This window comes from Polyergus mexicanus, unplaced genomic scaffold, assembly GCF_030449975.1.
Source record: "Polyergus mexicanus isolate NDT 795.1 unplaced genomic scaffold, iyPolMexi1.0 SCAF_26, whole genome shotgun sequence".
NCBI classification, from domain to species: Eukaryota; Metazoa; Arthropoda; class Insecta; order Hymenoptera; family Formicidae; genus Polyergus; species Polyergus mexicanus.
In genome coordinates, this window is record NW_027223346.1 from 3,921,934 (window position 1) to 3,944,251 (window position 22,318).

At 40.0% G+C, this 22,318-nt stretch overlaps 1 protein-coding gene across 3 annotated transcripts in view; it reads right to left on the bottom strand.

Moving 5' to 3' along the window:
* The window catches only part of Rbp6 (RNA-binding protein 6), a 420,916-nt gene that overhangs the window by 222,780 nt on the left and 175,818 nt on the right, over positions 1 to 22,318 (bottom strand). For all 3 annotated transcript variants that reach the window (XM_070314118.1, XM_070314115.1, XM_070314116.1), the window contains exon 3: positions 18,067 to 18,108. Coding sequence is in view for 2 of the 3 variants with exons in the window: in XM_070314115.1 (XP_070170216.1) it covers positions 18,067 to 18,108 (42 nt within the window). In the remaining variant the exon portion in view is untranslated. The remainder of the gene's footprint in view (positions 1 to 18,066; positions 18,109 to 22,318) is intronic.

Below are 22,318 nucleotides of genomic sequence, written 5' to 3' on the forward strand. Positions count from 1 at the left end.
AAATATATGGTTTAATTTGGTTTATTGTCTTTGTAAATTACGCTAACGCTTTATCGAAAGTAGCGCGTGTATTCCTGGAATGCGTTCAACTACCAATCGCGATTATACGATATAAATTGATATAAGTTTATTCTCCGTTTTGTAGAATGTAATCTTCGCAAACCTCTCCTGTCAGAATTAGTGAACGTATCGGTGATCCCTCCTCGATTAAGATAGCTAGAATCGAAAACAGACGCATGAATCCCTCGCGGTGGTGCTGTCAAGCATACAAGGTAAACATCGGTAACTGCTTGGGCGGCGAAGAGTAAGAGGGTTGCATTCCCGAGCAATATCTTGCACCAAATTGTGCACGGCACGAGACACCACCCCTCCTTCCCTCTTCCATCCAAGCTCTTCCACTCACGTCCGCCGTTCCTCGCGTTCTCCGTCCGTCTCTTTCTCTCATAGCTTCTCGTCTTCATCTCCCTCCCTCTCTTTCTCCTTTACCTGATTCACCAGCTGGGCTTCAACCGGATGGCTTCGTAGCAATGCCACGGCAAATACGTGAATGTTGACTTAGCCAGCTATCAGACCTGGTACCGGCGCGCTTTATTCGAGCTGACTAAACATGCCAACTTAGATTGCCATAACACCGCACGAGCTACCCGTCATCAAGATCTCCCATTTCCACCCCGGTAACGCACGCGACTCCGATCTTTCGATCCGCGAAGACTCGAAGGATAAATATATCGATAATATCCCGATCATCATAATAGAGAAATTACGCATGCGCAACGTCGACATTCGCCGAGATGATTTTTATTTATGAATGACGATTCTAGGAGACTCTAGAGTGTAAATTACTTCATATCTTTTCAAGCAAGATCGACGGCGTTTTAAGATCGTTCTTAAAATCTCTCTCTATTCAATTTTAAATCTTATTTCTAAATGTTACGATTAATTTAAAATTCATATAATGATAACGCAATACAACTTTCACGTACAACAATCATTGAAAAATAAATATTATCTACTAAAATGCCACTTCTATACAAGATTAAAATAATTTAACAATAACAGAGACAAATATTTTCGCATAGAGTGAATTGCGGAAACCTTACCCTCAAATTTTAATTAACTCAGCTTTTAATCCAGACGACGAGCGATCCATGCTACGCGAACAAGGGAGAGATTAACATTAAATTAGTTGATAGAAATGGTGCGCGCACTCGTTCCTCATTTATCCTCTCGCACTTATCAGGCGACTTTGATCGAGCGCGACGCAAACGGTTATCGTCATCGGACACGGTTGGCTGGACTCCAGAGCGAGCGCCGGCGGCTATTACGTAAACAAAGGCAAGACGAGGAGAGCCCGATATAAATCATGTAGCGCGCATTATATCAGGAATTAGCCGGGCGCGGCACGTGGCCACGCCGGAAGATCGAACCGGTCCAGCGACGGCGGACCGGTTCCAACGAAGCGTGATCCTTTTTGAGTTACCGCCTAACTCCATTACACGCCCTTTCGCTAATATCTCTGCCCGTCTGCGCTCGCGCGAGCAGGTGCATCCGCGCTCCGTTACCCACAGCTCGAGTTATCTCCGTTACACTTCAATCAACATCGAGAGCGATCTGCGCATTCGGGACTCCGTGCAGGTTCCATTCTGACGGTACCCGACGTATCTCTCAATTGCGTTCTCCTTATCCGTTGCGCTTACCGCCGAAAACCACTTCATGGTACAACACGTAGAACGTAAATAAGCGTACGGGAATACGGCATTCCCGGTCGATCGCATCTTCTTCTAATGAAAGATAGTTCAGTAGAGTGAAGCTTAAGGGTTAATAATATTGTGACGTGTAATATTGCTAGGATATTAGAGACGTTGACAACTATCGCAAAATATTTTTACTATAACAGTGTGAAATGTGTACTGGGTGCAATGTTGGGAAAATGTCAAAAGCCATTGGAACGAAAAATGCGTGACGGATGCAAAGAAATTGAATTTTATATATAAAAATTGTATTTTTATTCACATGATAATATTTTTATCTTATTTCGAAAATTATCTTATTTCTGTATTAATGCATTTCTGCATGTAATACTCGTAATGAACTATGATTTTTTAAAAATTATTTTTCAGAGATGTTTATAAAAAAAAAAAAAAAAAAAAAAGTGGCTTTTTAAATTTATTCATAAAAATTATGTACTATCAATAATAAAATAAGTAAAGAGTATTGTTGTGTATAAAATATGCCATTCTCTCTAAAAATATGTTTTCGCCTAATTCTTTCTACAGTTATCGAATATGATTGTACGGTACACACGAAGACACGATTTGTCTTCTTCGAATTGTTTGCGACGCGAAGCGAGACATCGCCCGACTTTTTCTCACGACTCACTGTTAGCTTCCTGAGATGCTGCGTTAAATAAACGCGCTTCTATATTTCTTTTTACGGGCTTTATTAGCGCCAATGAGGGCGTCAATGCCATCGCGCGGTTTATAACGGAAAAATTGTGGTCATTCGTCGTCATGATTCTGGTCGTGATACGTGCCTCGCGATCGAAAGACACGGGACCGGAAGGCGATGTATACGCGAACATACGTGCGACCGATGCGGACCAGTTATAATAGGATGTAAGTACGCGATATAAGATGTCGTACGGCCAGTCGTAAACCTGACGGACACGAGAGCTGACATTTACCTTACTTTATTTTATCCGCTTTACTACTTTAATATAATAAAAGTCGAACCGCCCGCGCGGTGACGGACTCGTCGCCTTCGGAAATCTCGACTTTATCAGTCAAGATCTAAATTCCGACACGCTCCCGTTACCATTACCCACTTCCTTTCTTTCGCTTGATATCTCCCTTAATTCTTATCCTTTACACCATGAATATATTATACAAAATGGTCCATCATACCACCGGAAATTGCTTTGATAATAAGGACTGCGGCCAAGATAAGGAGAATGAAACAAACTTGTTTCAATTCTGCGATATAAATTATTGTCAAAATATACATAAGAACAAAGATTAAAATCTTTTAATGATATATATTATATACATATATATCACTAAAAGATATTTTAATTAATTAATTTATATTTTAATTATATATATATTATACAAAATGGTCAATTATATCACCGGAAATTAATTTAATGATAAGCGAGTTTAGCGACCAAGATAAGAAGAATGACAATTGTTTCAATTGTGAAATATAAATTATTGTCAAAAGGTATACATAAGAATAAAGATTGAAATCTTTTAGCGAATTAAACTCTATGAATAGATAAGAAAGCCTTATTTAGTCAATTAATAAAATAGTAGCTTTCTTTTTCATGAATACGTGTATCTTGTTTCAGAAAGGAATATTAGTTAAATTACTCTTTATATCCTTTGCAAATTTCGATTCCCTGGATTCCGCAGAAATATCTACGTACAAGCTGACATTTCATGTCGGATGTCTTTGTCATAGGACGCGCTGACACGAGCTCGTAGACAGTTAATTGCGGTATCCCACGGACGAAACGTATTCTGGATCCTGCAAGGACAAATATGGAACAAGCTCCACATATGTATTCCTAGAGTTCCGTTTTTAAAAATCGCATACGTCGTTCGTGATCTTCTAATCTCATTTTTATAAATGTAATCCTGTTTGCAAAATTCTAGAGTATAAGATAAAAAATTGACGTTTTGACGAATTTGAAATGCATGATGGTATCCGATAATAATATATGTCATCTTCATATTAATATTATTATTAAACGTTGTAGTATTAGCAATTGTTGTAAGCTTTATAAAAACTCGGATCATTGCGCGTTTTTTTATTCTTCTATATCACAATATTTTCCTTTTACTTTGCGCAATAATGTTGCAAGTTGCATAATATTTTATAAAATGTATATGTATACCATTCATTAATTAAAACGTCGACAGCTTGTTCCATTTCAATACTTGTTGCGAACATAATGTCGCTGATGGATGATAATTCTATGATCGTACATTTACATGATCATCATTTCGCACAATACGGAGAGTTTATTCTACGTTTCCGGTGATACATTTGGCATTTGCCCATTACACAACAAAATTATACTTTTCCGGTGATAAATTTGGCCTTTCCCCTCCCCCTCCCATCAGCCCGATTACACGAAATTATACTATGTATAATTTATATCTCTCAACCCACTTGCGAGGTTGATTCAATGCGAATTTTATATATCGCGACTAACATAAGTCGAGAAAGGAAGAAGGGACACTTTTTCGCGAAAGGGTCTCTCTCTCTCTCTCTCTCTCTTCTGATTTTCTTTATTCTTTCCTTCCTTCCTTCCTTTCGCGATATGAAAACCACGCGGTGTATATTTCCTCTGGTTATTACACGCACATTCTATTATTATCTTGTATTCGTTTCTTCACTTTACCGCGGATCTCTTCTGCTTCCCCAATCTCCTCTCCCCCAATATCCCGTGTGCCTATGCCATATTACATGGCGCGCGCATGCAAGTTTAACTCCTCCGTTCCATTCCCGTCCTCCCATCCTCCATCGCTCGCCGTCACTTTCTCCGTCTCCATCTCCTTCCATTTCTACCGGTTTGAAATCCAAACTCCTGGAGATTGGTAGTGGAAGACACCGTTCCTTGCCTATCCCACAGGGAAATACATAGCCGGGCTCAATTAATGCCCTCGGAATCGAAATCTTATTTCGTGCACTCGCATTCCAACTTCCGACGGGCCTTTCACTATCTCGCTCTTTCTCTCTTCGTCCCTTCCGTATATGTATATATATATATTTTTTTTCTTCATCTCATTCTCATTTTCTTTTCTCTTCGCGCTCGTATTAAAGGACATCACAAATGAATACGTCTCCGTTCAACGAGCCGTAACAGAGATCAGCCTAGTTGTCCTCCCCGTGCTGCATTTTATTTTAGCGCACCACATCTTACGAACATCTTATTTCTTTATTTAACAGATATGTCTACGCAGAAAACTACGGAAAGTGTGAATTCTCAATTATTCTACACGATGCATTCCGACGATGCATTCGACAAACAAAGATTCTATGCCAAAATCAATCATGAATTTAAACACTCACACGTGCCAATAATGATAAATATTGATTATTATATATACACGGTGTTAAAAAAAAGATCATTTAACATTTATATGGTAGATAGGACACACGATTGAATAAAAATATCTTAGTAAATATCAAAGATACAATAGTTGTATAATTAAAATTATTAGTTCATAATAAAAATTTCAATTTATTATATCTTCTAAGCGAATGCTTTCCTCCCATTCTTTTCTATAATATAAAATCAGTGAGGTGTAACCTTTTACGCATATTTAACAAAATTTCTCCTCTCTTCCTATCTATAGCTTAAGACGATTTTTTTTTCGTTTTTTAATCATCATATCATCATTTATGTTTGACTTATATTAACGGTCCAAGATTCGTTTTCGTTATATAGTTGATTGACGTTATTATTATTAGTTATTTTATATGTTTAAATTTATATATATAATAATATAAACATTATAATTTATATATAATATTATATAGTAATATTAATAAAAAAGTTTCCTTATCAAAGATATTAGTCCACGATCATGTAGACTAGTTTATCGGTATGTGTTCTTACAGAGAACTCCGATCCCCTGACCCAGTTAGAGCTCCACGTTCGAAAGTGGAAAAATATTGTGACACTTTGATCAATAAAGTTCAAGATATGAGATATACTGTAGGTGGGTAGATTTGATTGTTCCCTTTTCGTTGTTATTTGACAATTTATAGATATAACGAATGAAGAAAGTGGAATATTGGACTTGTACGTCATAAATATATCATAATATCGCTAGAAGAATTATATCATTTGATTAAAGTCATTAGCAGATAAAAACGTCATCAATTATCTTGACCATCGATATATTGAGAAAGAGTCAGACGTTGCTAAAATAAAATAAAACTTATACTTTCAAAGTGTTGATCGAAGCATCTAAAGAAACTGTAGTAATTCTGGAACATAGCGCACGAACGGGAGTTAGCTTTGCAAAAGGGCTTGGTAAAGTTACTCGCAAAGTACGAAACGCTGCGACATTACAACGTCGAAACGGTTGAAAGTCCGCGTCACTGATACCGTGTACGCGAGCGATTCGCATAATGTCCGAGGTACTTGCCGGCCAAAGAGAACGCGAGAAGGTAGCGCCCTTTTACCGCCGCTTACTTTGGAAGTCTTCGTAACGGTTCGTGCATAAATAAAGAATATCCTCAGTCGCCCACGACCGTTCGTATCGCGATCCCTTTTCATCTTCAACTTCACACTGCCTCTCTTTATTCCTCTCTTCTCTCCCACTGTTCCTCCTCGACGCCTTAAACTCTCTCGTCGGGTTTCAAGTTTCTACCCTCCGGATGCCCTCCCCCCTACTCTTAGAAACAATGAGGCTCCCAATCGCATTTGCTATTCTCCAGTTCCATCGTACGAGCCGAGCCCACATCCTACTCCTTACTTCACCTCCCCTAAGTTCACGAAAACGGTTCGCGCTCGCGAATCCTTTTACATTTTTATAAAGCAGCTTAATTCGCTGCCAGACGAAACGGCGTATTCGGCGTTCGCGCGTACAACCGTGTCGAGTGGAACGGGACAAAAAAATTGGGAAGAAATGAGGGAAGAGAGTCTCTTCTCTAGTGACCTTAATAAGAGATTTCACAGTACTGATCGTTTGTATCGTCATGATACTGAGAAAATATAATAAAATACATAATTACATTATTATATTAAAAAATTATATTATTTATTAAATAGCGACATAAAATAAAATCTATTAAAGTCGCTATTAAATCATATAATTCAGTATCAAATCAATCTAGACGTTAGTATTAATTTTAGTAGATAGCTTTGCCAGAATGTGATTAAGAAATAAAAATAAATAAAACAATTATTTTATTTTCCGCTGCGAACTGTAGCCGTATTCTTTTTTATCCAATTTTCATCGAATCTCTAAATTCCTGGATTTCTATGAAATTCTGGATGATCTAGAGAAGTGTGAACGTAGGTATAATAAATCGTGACCGATTAGGTACGTTACTTACATATGGCGGTGCAGCAAATTATCATGGAAAAATTTATTTCTCGGCTAAAGAAATTATTGCCGCTATTAAGTCGGCGAACGAACATGTATTTTAGCTGACCCCCACCGTTAGGTATTCATTCGTGTCGCGGTGAGAATTATAGATACAATTATAGCTGTGGAATATTTTGTAAGATCCAACATACGGGATATTTTTCGTTCGGAGAATCTGAAATTGATCGTCAATCGTATTTGCAATTTATGATTTTTCAATACTAAGCATCTTATATAACTCTGAATTTTATATTATATCATTTTCTTTCATATTAATATTTACTTCAAGTCGCCGAAGACACGAAAAATCTCTCTTTATTTACTCTGAAAACTAATCTACCATTATTACATTTAATTTTCAACATCAACATAATTATATCTTCGATGTGCTATCAGCGTTAGATAATTATATCCCTCAATATTAAACATCATCTCTACCTTTCGTCTCCTCGTGTAGTTCGCCGCGCCTGTACTAAAATGCTGATTAATATTAACTATGTTACTCTCGCTGTTGTGATTAATACGACGTATCGATCGGCATTATCTCAGCACGTAATTAATTCGAGAGCGTACACGGGCTTACCGTAAGAGTTATTATAGTTAGAGAGACTCGTGTGTCTAGGTCATTTCTGATCGATCCTATACATCGTTCCTATACATTTTACGATCACGATAGTTATTACGATCGTCAAAAATTAAAATATATTCTAAGAAAATACTGCTAAAATTTCGAAAGCGATAAATGTTAGAATTATTCCTCCATAAATCATCTTACATAAGAAAATTATTATAAACTTAGTGCGCGAGAGTATAAGGGATAATTTTTCTCATACAAGAAATTATTTGATTTCTCAACGAAAATATTATTAATAAATCTTCTCGTTTAAGCTAGTCCATCCAACATTAGGAGAGGGGGAAGGGGAAGAAGAGGAAAAGGACGTATGTCATTTTCGAGTGGAATTTTTTTAAACGTTACATGTATCCCTGATTACGGCAACTGTGAAAGCGCACCCGGCAGGTTCTTGGGCAAACGGTTACTGGCTTACGTCATCATGTCGGCTCGCAAGGGCGGCGGTAACGCGCCGCGTCGGTTCGGTTCGGCAGTCGCGGTTTTTGAAAGCCCTCTCGACGCAAAACAGACGGCGAGGTTGCACACGAGGTCCGGGCTATCCGCAACCGACAGCGCAGTAGAGACTGCGGTTACCAGACCGCAAGCTACTACCGCTCCGACGATGGCGAGGGGTCGCCGGGGAGGACCAGTGGCCGACAGGGGCCGGAGCGCGCACCGGCGATGCTGTAAACCCTCTAACGAGCTTACTTCCCCGTAATATCTGAGCGTTTTAGTTCAACCCCGGAGCGCGCCAAAGATAAATTCGTTTACGATTAATTTCAGGACCCGACGCGCCGCGACTATGAATTTTTCGAATGTCGAGAGCGCGCATTTTCACAACGAATTTGTAAATCTCTGCTCCTTTTTCGGCTGCTCTACGCAATCGTTCTTTTTTTTTTTTTTCGCTCCTGTATTTGCATCCTCTTCAATAAATATTGTAATTAAATTGCAATTATGAATTATGAATAGGAATATAAATATGTATACGGTATTCTCGTTTGTCTAACATTTCTAGAAAATTGACAAAAGGCCATGTCGTGTCATGTATGTCATGTAGAGATGCGTGGTTTTCGAAATATTTAATAATCCTATGTTATACGAAGCTCGATTGTAACAAAATAACGGATATCGGTCCTCTGAAACTCAATAAATTCGAGGACGACTGATTCGCATCCATTCATTTAAACACTTGGACTTATATTCTCTTACAGCAAGGAATCGACCGTGGAATATTTACGAGATGGTTTCACCTCATCTCCATTTTTTTTCTCGCGCGATATTCATCCGAGACTGCGCCAATTTGTCGAGCCTATCGAGCTACTTACAGATGCGTGTGTAGAACATATAGAACAGACGAGCTCGCGACTTCTCGAAGGAAAAAAAAAAAAAAAAAAAAAGAGTCCCTTTAGCCTCCGCACACTTACGCGTCTGTCGTTCTCGGTTGTAATAAAGGGGGAAAGGTGGCCGCGGGGGTAGTGGAGGGTGCGAAACTGAAAGGGCGGAAGGAGGGCGAGGGGAGCGGGCCGAGGTTGCCGGGCAAGGAACGCAATCGAGCGGGATTAAACCTTCTCGATTGCTTCCAACTTCGCGCGAGTTTTCTCCCTTTTCCGCTGCCAACCCCCGACCTCTTCTCCCTCCTCGCGCTTCGTTGCGGTGAAAAGACGGCCGACGATAGTGTGCAGGGTCGAGCCGATTCTAGTCGATTCCATCTATCCTCGATGCTCCTCGGGGTTAATTGGACATTTTTTATTGTCAATTTGTGATTGAGATCGCCGGAGTCTTTGTCGCCTCAAGATGGGAATAACGGTAGGGAAGGCGGAGAAGAGAGTAGGAAGCGATCCTGAAATGGCGCTTTGTCGGCAAGCTCGCATTAGGCCACTCTTTGTACCTTATCGAGGTACCCACGAGTATACCGAATCGGTCGTCTTGGAAAAGCCGTTCTCCGCCGATTGTTCAGACAGACTGCGAAACGAAATTTTCTACGATAGTGTTGTTGATTAGGATAATTAATTTTTTGATTAATCCGTGGTGTGTATAATATTCTAATAGCAACACGGGTAATCGATAAGAAAAGATTGGAATATATTTTTTTAATAGTTGTAGAAAAATGAGATCAAGGATTATGAAAATTAATACAGCGGATATTAAATAGAAAAAGACTAAATAATCCTTTTTGCATATTTTTCGATACTTTGAAGCTCGATACAAGCATACAAGCTCGTAAAAAAAAAAATCGCAACAAGCGAGACGAGAGACGCATGTGTGTTCGAGGGACGAGGAAAAAAAGACGAGGATGGTGAGACAGAAGGGTCGAAGAGAGAGATGCACGAGTGCACGCGCTTTGCTACTTTCGACCGGCGCGCATCGCAAACAGACGACGCAAAGCACAAGACGAAAGATGAGCGATGAAAGGCGACGGACAGGACCTCCCCCTTTCGCTAAATCGCACACTGTGCCGCGAAAAAAGCTCTGAAATATTAAACGCGCAATTACCGGGCCTATTCAGGAAGATGTGCATCACGCGACGCGACACGCGCTCACGACGCATATATACGAAAGAGGGACGAAGGACGGACGGACAAAGGCAGGAGAAAGAGATGCTAGGGCGCGTGCAGAGACAGGCTGCGTTCCTTCTTCTCTTTTGCCGCGTGTCGATTCAACGCGTTGATAAAAAGCACGCCGAGTAGAGAGCTTTCGAGCCAGACATAGAACTTGCGAAAAAGCAACGCGTGGAGTTGTCAATCTCCCTCTCTCCCTCTCCCATTCTCATTTCTCTCTCTCTCTCTCTCTCTCTCTCTCTCTCTCTCTCTTGCAGTCTGTGTCGAGTCGCATCATTGTTTCCGCTTCTCGATTCACCGGAGCCCATTGCGAATCGTCATTAAAATCGGTGCTGTTAAGTATATTAGACTTGCGCTGCTATGTCGATATACCACGTGACGTCGAAGAATTCTTGAAAATTGTAACGTTTCGCTCATTCCTCGAGTTGCTCTTTTGTCGGGAGATTTTAATTGTAATGCGCTATAATAAACATGCGCTCTACGTGCTAACTTCGTCTTGATATCGATCAAATCTTCATGCTTTCGCGTGGAATTATTCATTATATTTGTAAATGTGCAATAGTGTATAAAAGACGATAAACTCTTTCTCTCTCACTCTCTTTTAGTAGAGTTTGTGTGTGTAATAATAATTACTAAATTTAAATTTTACTTTAACGATAATAAATTTTATTTTAATAATTTTTATTTTCTATCTAAATGCAGAGTTTCTCATACATTTTTAAAAAGATAATCAAAATAATAATTATAATTATAATAATTATAAAATTAACATTAAATTAAATTAGTAAAGAATCAAGAAAATATGAAACTGGAGCAATCGGTATTCTATTGTCCGAGAAAGAGAGAAAGATTTAAAATTAAAAAGTTGCATGGAACGTAAAAAAAAAAAACCTTCAAAGGAAAAAAAACAAACAAACAGAAAACAAAGATTACAAAGAGTTCATTCATGAGACAAGATATAAATCTTATTATGTAAAGATCTTTATTCTTTGTTTCGCAATCCAGTCGGAAATGCAACTTTCATTGCATCAAATATCTATAGATTTCAAGATACCCTCAAGATCGTACTCCCTAGATTACATAGTTTCCGTAACACCCGTTATGCGCATACGCGCGTAAGACAGAGGGGCGTGAGGTCGACGCGCATCACGTATAGCTAGTACATTATCTAGCAGCCATTTCGGTGGCATCGTGGCATGGCCACGTCGGAGTTTACGGGCTGCTCCATCACGCGGAGCTTAGCTTATCTCAATGCGACACAACATATCTGAGGCTTCCGTCTCCCGTCGACGGGAAAACTACTGTCAACTGCGACAGGTGGTGGCTTCGGAGCGATTCGCGGTCAGGGTATACGCGGTCGTAGCTGGCCGCTCGTTTTAGGAAGTTCCTTCGGAGATTAACTCACCGATTTATCACGAAAGGAAGATAAGTATGTGGGTAGGTAGATTCGGAAGCGGCTGATCATTACCGTGGCAATCGCTGCCATTTTGCTTGACGATTACAGTAAAACAATGACTTATTTATCTAGGAAAGATATAAATTAGAAAAAAAACTAGGTATTAACTCGTAACATTTTCTATCGCTAACATCCGGGAAGAGTATTAACGATACTAAATCGCGATGCTAAACAAACATTAACAATAAGCGCATATATTATAACTATGCTATCAAAACTGCAGTAGCCATATTATATTTTAATAATGATTATATATTACACATAAGTATATTAATAAAATATATACTAATTAAAAATAATTAAATATAATAATATTATATAAATAGACTGTCGAAAATATCATAATACTGTGTCAAAAACATTTTCGATATCCCAAACTGATTGCGAAACACCGTACTTTTCGCTTTTTCCTAGCGACATCTCCCCAGCAATCGTAAACGTCCTCAAATAGCGCGAACAATCCCTGCACGAGGGACGCCTCGGACGGATCTTCGGGGACGAGGAACGACATTGCACGGGGAGTAAAGAGACGCCACTTACGCCGCGCAAACATACCACCCCTCCGGTCGTCCCCTTTTTCTATGTTTCTCATCCGTATAGCGGGAAGACTCGCGAGCGAGGAGGGAAAGTAAGCGCGTCAAATCGACGGAAGGAGAGAACTTCGGACGGACGGGAGGGTTGCGTGTGGGAGAAGGGTTGTGAGGCTCCTCGGGGTCGAGCTGTGTCCACAAGTGTGACGCGGCGAACGAACAGGGTCGTCGTAGAGTACACAGCCGCCATAACCGACGAGTCGTCGCGCTGAATGACCCGGGCGCGTATAAAATGCATGGGATTTCGCTCTAATGCCGACCGTGGAGTTTGCCCGGCAGCGTATTTAGTCTCTCCTCCTCCTCCTTCCCCCTCCTCCCTCTTCCTCACAACTCCTCTCACACCCTCTCCCTCCCGGCAGATGTATGTAACAGGTCCCTTTTGAGCCGACCGGCGCGCGAGACGGGACGGAACCAGGGATCGGAACCAAAGGATGTGCACACATCCGTAATCCTTGCTCCGGTCGGAATTACAAATAGGCCTCGTGGGAGAGCTACGATAACGCAGGTCGATCCTTAACCCCGACGGTTTTTACGTCACTTTTACGTATGACGCGGTCATGGCACGAATCGCTAAACTCTAAGCGAAAATAAGCTCGCGATTATCGCCTCTCGTTTCTTTCAAAGCGTCTATTTTTTTTTTTTTTTTTTTTTTTTGCGTGCGCCGACTATTCGAACTCGAATCAATCTCTCATCTTCCTTTTCACTGTATTCCCAAGATTTCGTTCCTTCTTGTTAACATTTCGGGTTTCTTCGCTCATCTTTTCATCATCCCAAACTGATTAAGTTTTCTCGAGTGATCCTTTGTAAAATAGTTATTATACAATCTACATGGAAATTGTAATTATTGCAGAAATGTAACAAAGAATTTTCTTTGCAGTTAATGTTAAATTGAAAATGATATTACTCTAGTAAAATTGACTTTGTGAGAGAAAGTATAAGAAAAAGAGTATTAGAATTATTGCGAGAAAGTAACATAAGCTTCAATTTAAATATTCATGAAATTTCCATAGTTTGTACTGATTACTATATTATGTGCTAAATGTATCTTTTCTCACATCCTTTTCCAAATTATGCCGCATAGTTAAATTTTAACTAGTTACACTTATAGCTATAAAAAAAAAAAAAAAATCGCTGTCTGAAATTAAATTAAAATTAAAATTTAATCGTACTAAAACTTCTTTTCATCCCACACATCCAATTTAAGCATTCTTGATCTATTCTTTCAAACCAACTATTTAGATATTACCCTTATGTTGTAATATAATTGAACAATTGTCGATAGTTTCGAAAAGAGGAATATAATTTTGCAGAGAGCGCATCTCACGCAAAATTAGTTCCGCAATGTACAAGTTTTACGATCTGGATTGCATTGAGGGTGCCCGCTGGAGAATAAGGATAAAAAATGACACGGAGGACTTGTCGCCGGAGGGTTCCGCGAGAGGCAAAGTCAAACAAATCATATAAGATAACATTAAGGCGCGGTGACGGCGGCGATGGTGAAGGATGTCGCGTGGGTTGCTGGATATCGACGATATACTTGGCGCTCCGCTCCGCTCGACTCGAGTAGGTAGATATCTCTCACTCGACGGAGAGAGGAAACAAAACGAGTTCTCGTGAAAGGCGGAGTACACGGGACGGCGCTGTGGTGGACGAAGAGGGCCGGAGGACAAGAGAGAAAAGGAATAGAGAGATGCGGGCGAAGGGAAGCTTGAACACCCTGGGGAGCCGACAGCTCGTTACGCGAGACATGGTGCAACTATCCCGGCTCTCCCACCCCTCTCTTCCTGGATTTGCCCTTCCCTCCGCCAATCTCCCTTTTACTCGCTCTCTTTTTTTCACTCTGACCCGTCCCATCGGCATCTCCCTTGCCGTATCCTCTCTCTTTTTCTCGCTTCCTCCTGTCCTTTCCTCCCCGCCTTTTTTTCTCTCTCTTCGCATCTTTATCTTCTCTATCTTCCGCGCGCCTCTCGAGCTTGCGGCGCGGTTGGAGTAATATCCTCCCGCGTGTATAACGTCTGTGTATCTTGCGTGTACGTATTACTACTCAGTAACAAGTGGGTATTATACCGAGGTTGGCGATGCCATTATCGTCCCGGCAGCCGTCCCCGTTCCGACTAAGGGGAGGCCGCGCCATCGATGGCTAGCAAGGTTTATGCGTCGCGCTAGTTACCTTCCGTCTCTTATCCCCCGTTACGCCGGTAGTTTTCCAGATCGTGGTTACGACGCGACTTATCGCGTCGTACTATCGCCAAACGGCGGCTTTTCTACCCTAACTGAATTACAATACATAAAAGTGCCCGTTCGCGGTCGGATACACTCACGACGCTTGTATCTTTATCGATGAAATGGAATACGCGATTGAGCACAACTCCAAGAATGAAGTATTTAAAAAAAAATATTTTCAACTATTCGATTAAACATACAGATTGTTCAGAAATTTTATGTATTTCGCGATTGTTATTGCTTCTCATATTGAAATTTCTTACTATGTGTTACTCTTCATATGAAAAGTGTTTTCAGAGTAAATACAATAATACTTGATAAAAAATGCATTTATCCGATATTTTCCGAGAGAGAGAGAGAGAGCGATATTTACATCATTTAAAAAATAAACATTTTTTTTTTGCATAGATCGCGTTGCAGGTGAGTATCCTTCATTAAAAATAGATCTCTAGTTACCGTGAGTATTCATTTTCTTCGGTTACGAAACTTGCCGACAATTACCTGAAGTACGTCTTGCATTCTCTTCGAAAAGCAGGTAAAAATCCTTGCCGGAGCCTTTTTTCGTGCGTTCGCCGCAAAGGAACGGTATAAAGCGAGAAAGAGAGAGGACTCGGTAATGACTGTCGCTACTTTTCCGCCTTGTCGGAAGCGCATTGCGCCATTTCCGTCAGACCGGAAGTGCGGTAACAAAGCGCTTCCGACGTGCGGTCTCAAGAAGGTTGTTACGACGAGCGCGGGAGCACCCGCCGGTGACATTTCAATGAACTTTGCGGCGGGTACCGTTCTCTTCCTAAAGTTCAGCTGATCTTAACGTGCGTTTCGGGTGTTGACGAACCAGCGATATTAAGTGTTCCATTGTGTCCTCGCGAGTGGGCGATATTAATTTGACTCTCCCAGCCATCGAAACAGAATCGCGTGCAGTGAAGCGAAATAGTGGATCATTCTTACAAAATAAAAAAAGACATTCAAAATTAGTCGAACGGGATTGTTATCGCGCTACGTATTGTGTGTCTTGTTGCAGGTCGCAAGCATTTGTCAGCATTCACATCAATCTTTATTCTGGAGAATAATAAACACACATGCACTTTTTACACAATTATAAAGGAGATATACGTATGGGACATCAATATGATTTGAGGGTGAAAAATGACCCATATTTTTTTTTTTCCATTTATGGCAAATATGTATTATAAATCGAGCAAAAGGCATGAAGAATTTCCTGGTATTGTTCCTGATCTCGGAGCGTGCATTGCCAGAACTTATTCAAACCTTTGCAAGTACAAAGGCGCGGAATAAAGGTAGGACCGGCGAGAAGCCGACGCGCGTTATTTTATGAAAATTTCCCACGTTTCATATACGTTTTCCAAAACGGTAGACTCGTATATGTTACATCCGTTACATATATTACACACATCGTACTGGTTGTGTTATTTCGAACACCATGTATTCGCACATTAATTTGCGAGATGGTTTGCGGCATAAATTTCGTACTCCTGAAAGTTTCAAAACCTGAAAGTTTTTCTAGAAACTCCGATTATAGATTCGTCAATTAGATCATATTGTGCAATACGAGATTGAATTATTTAATCAATACTAAGAAAATATTTTATTGTTTGTGACCTAAATATTAAATTTCTCTTTACCTTTGACGGATCTAATTAATTATTTCATTCTTATTTATATTCATATAAATTTTATTATAATATTGCTTATCAAAGCATTGTATGCAATACAATACCTAATCAGATTTTAAATATAAGACAAGATAAAATATACCTAATCTCAGATTAATTTTTTGACTAGAGTAAAAGATAAAATATTTCGAACTAATACAAAATTTTATGAAACTAAACAAAAAAAAAAATATATATATATATGTGGGTTTTATTGTTTTTCTAATATTAAAACATTCTGAAATCTTGTCCGTGTCGAAAAGTTATCTCCATCTCTTATATTTATTTCAAGAATATTTTATCTCTCGCTGCTAAAGTTTTAAAGTCGAGATTCGAAATTTTGGCACTGAAATATTCTGCGTTTGTGATAGATGAGATTTAGTCGGAACTTCCAAACAAGATTCTCATATGCAACATAAAAGTGACATTTGTTCCGATTTCAAATCTACCAAAAGGAGCCAAAAGGCGTGTCCTATTTCTCTCATGATTCAAAAATTTATTTTTCTCGACTGCAGCAAATGTTTCATTCGCTTTCGGGTCGCCTGACACTTTTCGATTGGGGATGAGACGCGTGATTATCGACGGCGCTCGCTGCGTCGTGATTTCGGTTACACGCGCGTCGTAAATTATGTCCTTTCGGATTCTGCCATCGAAATAAAACGCTGAAATGGGGTGATCGCGAGAGAGGGGTCGAGCGACGGGGGGGAGGGGGCTGGAAAGAGGGATGGCCGCGCGCGCACGCGTCGTAAAAACGTAAAAACGCACGACGATGGACAAAGGTAGGAGGAGAATAGCCGCGGCAGAAAAAAAGAGCGGGTCGCGCCGGGAGAAGGGAAAGAGTACAATTAAAATTAGCGCAATTCAGTCACTCGCCGGTAATTCGCGTCCATGGCATTTATATTATTAAGTCGCGCAAATTTCTCTCGCCACTTTACCCGTTATCGCGCACTTGTGTGTATGCGTGCATTCGTACAATGCCCGCTATCCCGTTCGCTCTATCGGCTACTATATTCCTCTCGTCTCACTTTACACAGTTGCGTTACCTCGATGCGGCCGAATACGTCGCTTCGTCGTCGCGATTATCTAGCCAACGAGGAAGTAATTCCGGGTTTCGAAATGAATTACGTTTAATTGGTCTTATTGCGTAGAGACGCGAGTCGGCTTTATTATTCCCTCTTCAATCACGCCCTCCGAACGCGCCATCGTTCGACTTTTTAAGCTCGTAACTTCCCGGTTGCCCCTTTCGTCCCTTCGCCACTGTTATGCTGCCACTGCCACCGCCGCCACCGCCGCGTTTTCACATCCGTGCTTTTTTTACGTACGGCAAAAATAGCGAGTTCCAAATGAACGTAGTGGCGAGCCCGGGTACGAGTAATTCTCGTTAACCCACTATTTTACTCCGCCACGCCGTTGGAGACTGGTATGATAAACGTCAGCGTTCGCAAATGGATGAGCCATCTCGATCTCTCGCGTTAAAATTGCTTCCGATAAAGTTTGCATCCGTAATGGCAATCTTTAGCACTTTTGGCGTTTACCAGATTAAACTATCGATAGTATCAGAAATGATACATTACTTAAACTTTTAGTATGCTTTCTTCAATTAGTTCTGATACTATTATATTATATCGTTTTAATGACATTTTTTATAATTTTTAATTTCTATTCTTTTTCATATTTTTTTGTAAAATTTTTGTAGGTGCAATTGAATATTAAGTAGCAAACACGATGAATAAAGAGAGAGAGAGAGAGAGAGAGAGAGAGAGAGAGAGAGAGAGAGAGAGAGAGAGAGAGAGGCTCGAGTTATAATAACGATCTATAACTTGAGATATTGACATAATAAGTTTTCTTACCTTTGGATGTGTTCTCCTAGGGAATGCTACCTTTGGGTCGATCTGAAACAAAGAAAAGCAAAGAAATAAAATAAAATATTTAAAACTTGATTAATATTGTACATTAAAAAATGCTTATATTTACAATAAATAAAAATCTGAGTTTAGAAATTTATTCAAATTTCTCAATAATAAATTTCAAACAAGCTACCTCATAAGCCCAGAGTTTCCCTGCAGCGATATAATCTCGAAAAGAACATTACGCGCCACATGTGAATTCAAACTCGGGGACAAATCTTATTCGCCTGCGAGTTTGCGAGGGCAAAGAGAAGAAACAAATATGAAAATACGTATTATGCGCGAGCGCAGTGGGAAAACGCGGAGAAAAGGGAGGAAACAAGAATGAACGAACGTACAAAAGGGGAAGCTCTCTCGCCGGACTGTTTTCCCAGTTGAAATCCCCATTACAATTAATTACATAGTAATAAAGAGTAGGTGCTCTCGAGAACTCCGAGTCTCTACTAAACCGAACTCTCGGTTACCTCCGCCGCCTCTTTTCACTTCGCGGACCATCCCGTGGGAGATGAAACACACCGACTAAGTCAAACGTATAAGCGCGCCTTATGTTCCGCGCTCCACCAAAAAGCGAAGGCTTGGAAACCCTATACGTCACAAAACCAAGGAACTTTCGGCGCAACAGCCACGTAAAGTGACACAGGAAGCCAACTCATTCCTTTTTCTTTCACGACAATCTCTTTTCGCTATTTAAAATTTACAAAAGAATATATTTATCGATTAATAAAATATGTAACACGGTTCAATAGCGGATTAAGGGATACTTGAAAATTTAGCAAAAAGTTGAACTTTCGAAATCTCTGCATACTTTCAGACAAGCGATTCAAGCGCGATAAAAAGCCCCAAAAATTTACAATGTAGAATATTTTCAACGCGTTACAAGTATTGACATTTTATGCAAAAAATAAAGAGAATAGATCTATTCGTAATAATATTTTATAGTACATAGTTTAGTAGCATATATATCTTATAGCACAGTATATTTTTTGATTGATAGCGCGTATAAATTGTATCGCGAAATTCTGTTAAAGTTGCCTTATATGAAATGATATTTTCGCGAATATATGGCGATCTATATTCAATTCTCCCATCGACCGCAAAGCGATGTGAGTAGCTTCCATGTCACAGATTCAAATTCAAAGTCATTATTCCTCGCCAATATTCATATAATGTATTTCCGAACGCTCCGAAGACCTAATCTCCAACTGCTGCCGATTTTGATCAATGAATAGAGCTATGTTGATTAGTCTTGCCTTTGAATTACATGATTTTGCTATTACGTGACTAAATTTCGATTACTCTTCGTATACGTTACTATATTTTCCTTTTAACCATGTGAATTAATCATTTTTCTCTTGACCATGTTAATTATTTTGATTATTAACGGTTTTATTTCGATCCTTTCAATTTACTATATACATGTTTAATATATCGGATCAATATCCATGAAACGTTATTTCCGCTATCAATCATTTGTTATGAATCAAATAAATCTACAAATAAATCTTATCAGTTTCAAGATCAGAATAAATTCATAATTTATTTAATTCTTTTATCACTTTTCTTTCCGTAATCTCTTAATATAAGTTACATGACAAAGATTTTATTAAGAATGAGTGAATTTATTACAAAGTCTACAATTTAAATTTAATTATGTACGCGCGCAATTATTATTAGATAAAAGTATCAGTTACTTATATATGTCAAATAAATAGAAAATATATTGTATTATAAATTAGTTTGTCGAAGTTCAAACCATTGACGTCAAACAAATTATTGTACATGTATTAAAGGAAAATCTAATGAATATGTTACATTATGAGCTACCCTATATATGTGTTAGATTTATAGTGAGATAAATAACATCCTGAACATTAAGCTCACGGAAATCCACAAGAGTATTTATCGTTAACACTAGCATTTTCTGAAAATACCACCCTATTACTTAAACACGATGAAGGGATCAGCCGATTTCACCAGTTATTCTAATGCTAAATGAAACAACATCTGTATTCTCGGCATGCATTCAGTGCTAAACGCGACTACCCAATTCTGAGTTTCGCCATGTCATATTACTACCGTTTCGCTAATTATTTTAGCGCATGTTATAACGACAATTCTTTAAAATTATAACAGAAAAGAATGTATGTGCGTTTCGCACACTATGAAAAAGATCAAGATAAATTATTGCTGGAAACATGAGTTTCTACTCTCTTATTTAAAATTTATCTAATCTATCGTATGAGATTTCATTTTGCACGTAACGGAAAAACAAATCGAAATTATACGCGATAACATTATGAATATCCTCCACTGTCGCTCCCGTTCACAAAGTTCATAAAATCCCGGATTTTCTCATTTGCCTCACCTGACGCTCTTCGCGATCTCGAATTATTTTATCAGGTCGATGCGAGGCTCCCAGGGAACGCTTGTATAATTAGCTTTGAGAGTGTCATTGGAGCGCCACTTAAAAAAGAAAGTAGAAAGAGAAAACAAAAGAGAATATATTCTCGTGCGCAAACTCTGAGAGGGGGCGAGTTTTACTATTCCCAAGCTTTCTCGTAACAGAGAGCCACCGGCACCCCGGGCGGTGTAAGCTACGAACGTGGTAATGACAAGCAAGAGAGCGCGCCCGCCGTCATCATCCACCCCGACGACGCGGTTCTCTCTCTCTCTCTCTCTCTCTCTCTCTCTCTCTCTCTCTCTCTCTCTCTCTCTCTTTCTCCTCTCCCCGATCTCGGGAACCACTCCCGTTTGCATAATCCCCTACGGCAAAGTTCACACCGGTCGCTCGCACGCTCCCGAATGAGTAGCGTCTCGACATCGTCGTCGTCAACCATGACAACGACGACGACGATGACGACGACGACGAGAGTCTTTCCATCGAGTTCTTTCGCTTCGGTAATACCTCTTCTTCTGATCTCGCTTGCCGATACGACGAAACGGTAGGCGGGGCTGAAGAAAGAGTACGTTTCAAACTTCGCTACTGCACCTGCAGGAGCTATTTGCAACGGATTTTGTTGTACGTGTCGTACGTCAGATACAAAGTCGCATGCTATAGCAATGGTGCGGGTATATACATCTATATACTGAGAAACTGGTACAAGCGATGATACTTGTAGTTTATAGACGCGAGGATAAACAAAACGGAAAAAATTCATGATGTCATTAATCATCAGAGATATATTTTCTTACAAAATTAAATTTAAAAAATAATTACGCTTTAATAAATTTATATTTTACATATATTATCCTTTCTTTTATCCCTATATCTATAAAGCCCTAATATTTGTTTCGATTGCTTTAGTTTGATAGCTATTCCACAAGTCCCATTTTAATATACCGTAATCGTATGTTACTAAAATTCAAACTTTTAATTCAGAATTTTCCCTGAGATTCAAATTGTATCGTATAGCGTGATAAATATCAAGAAGACGATGCTATCTGTCGTCGTCACTTTTCTCTATCCGATGCAATAAACGTTTGTCAACGAGACACAATTCGCGTCCGTTCGATCGATCAACGTGAGAGAGCCTTCGATATCGTATTCATTTGATTCGTCTCGCCAAACGATAGTTTTGCGGGGACAGAGTGAGTAGAGAGTTGGTAACGAGGAGATAGAAAGATTGAACCGTAGAGAGAAAAGATAGACGGAAGAGGACGTAGGCGCGTAAGAGACTGGGAGGAGAGAAAGAGAACATTATCGGGAACGGAGAGAGTAGCATTATCGAGAAAAATCGAGAGGCTCGAAGCCATTTTCGCAAACATAACCCAGTTACCCGATATCTCGCGAAATGATCGGCCGCCAACCGTCGTCGTCTTCGTCGTCGTCGTCGTCGTCGTCGTCGGCGACGATAGAAATTCAATCTGGTTGGCACGCCTGGAAATTGGAAGAGCCACCTACCCCTGGATGCTTCTACCCTGAAGGGGCGCGGTAGAAAGGAGAGCCTCGAGTCGGATCGGGAGCATTTGGAAAAGTAATTCACGACGCCATTCTTCGCAAACCCCCGCATCTCACCCTCTTCCGCCGCGTGTCCCGCCGCTACCACCATCGCGACCGTAAGCGGTCTCCCTCCGAAACCTCAATTCTCTCCTCTCTTTCGGCTCCTCTCTCTCTCTCTCTCTCTCTCTCTCTCTCTCTCTCTCTCTCTCTCACTTTCTCTCTCGTTGCTTCTCCCATGGCGGACTGCATCCGCGG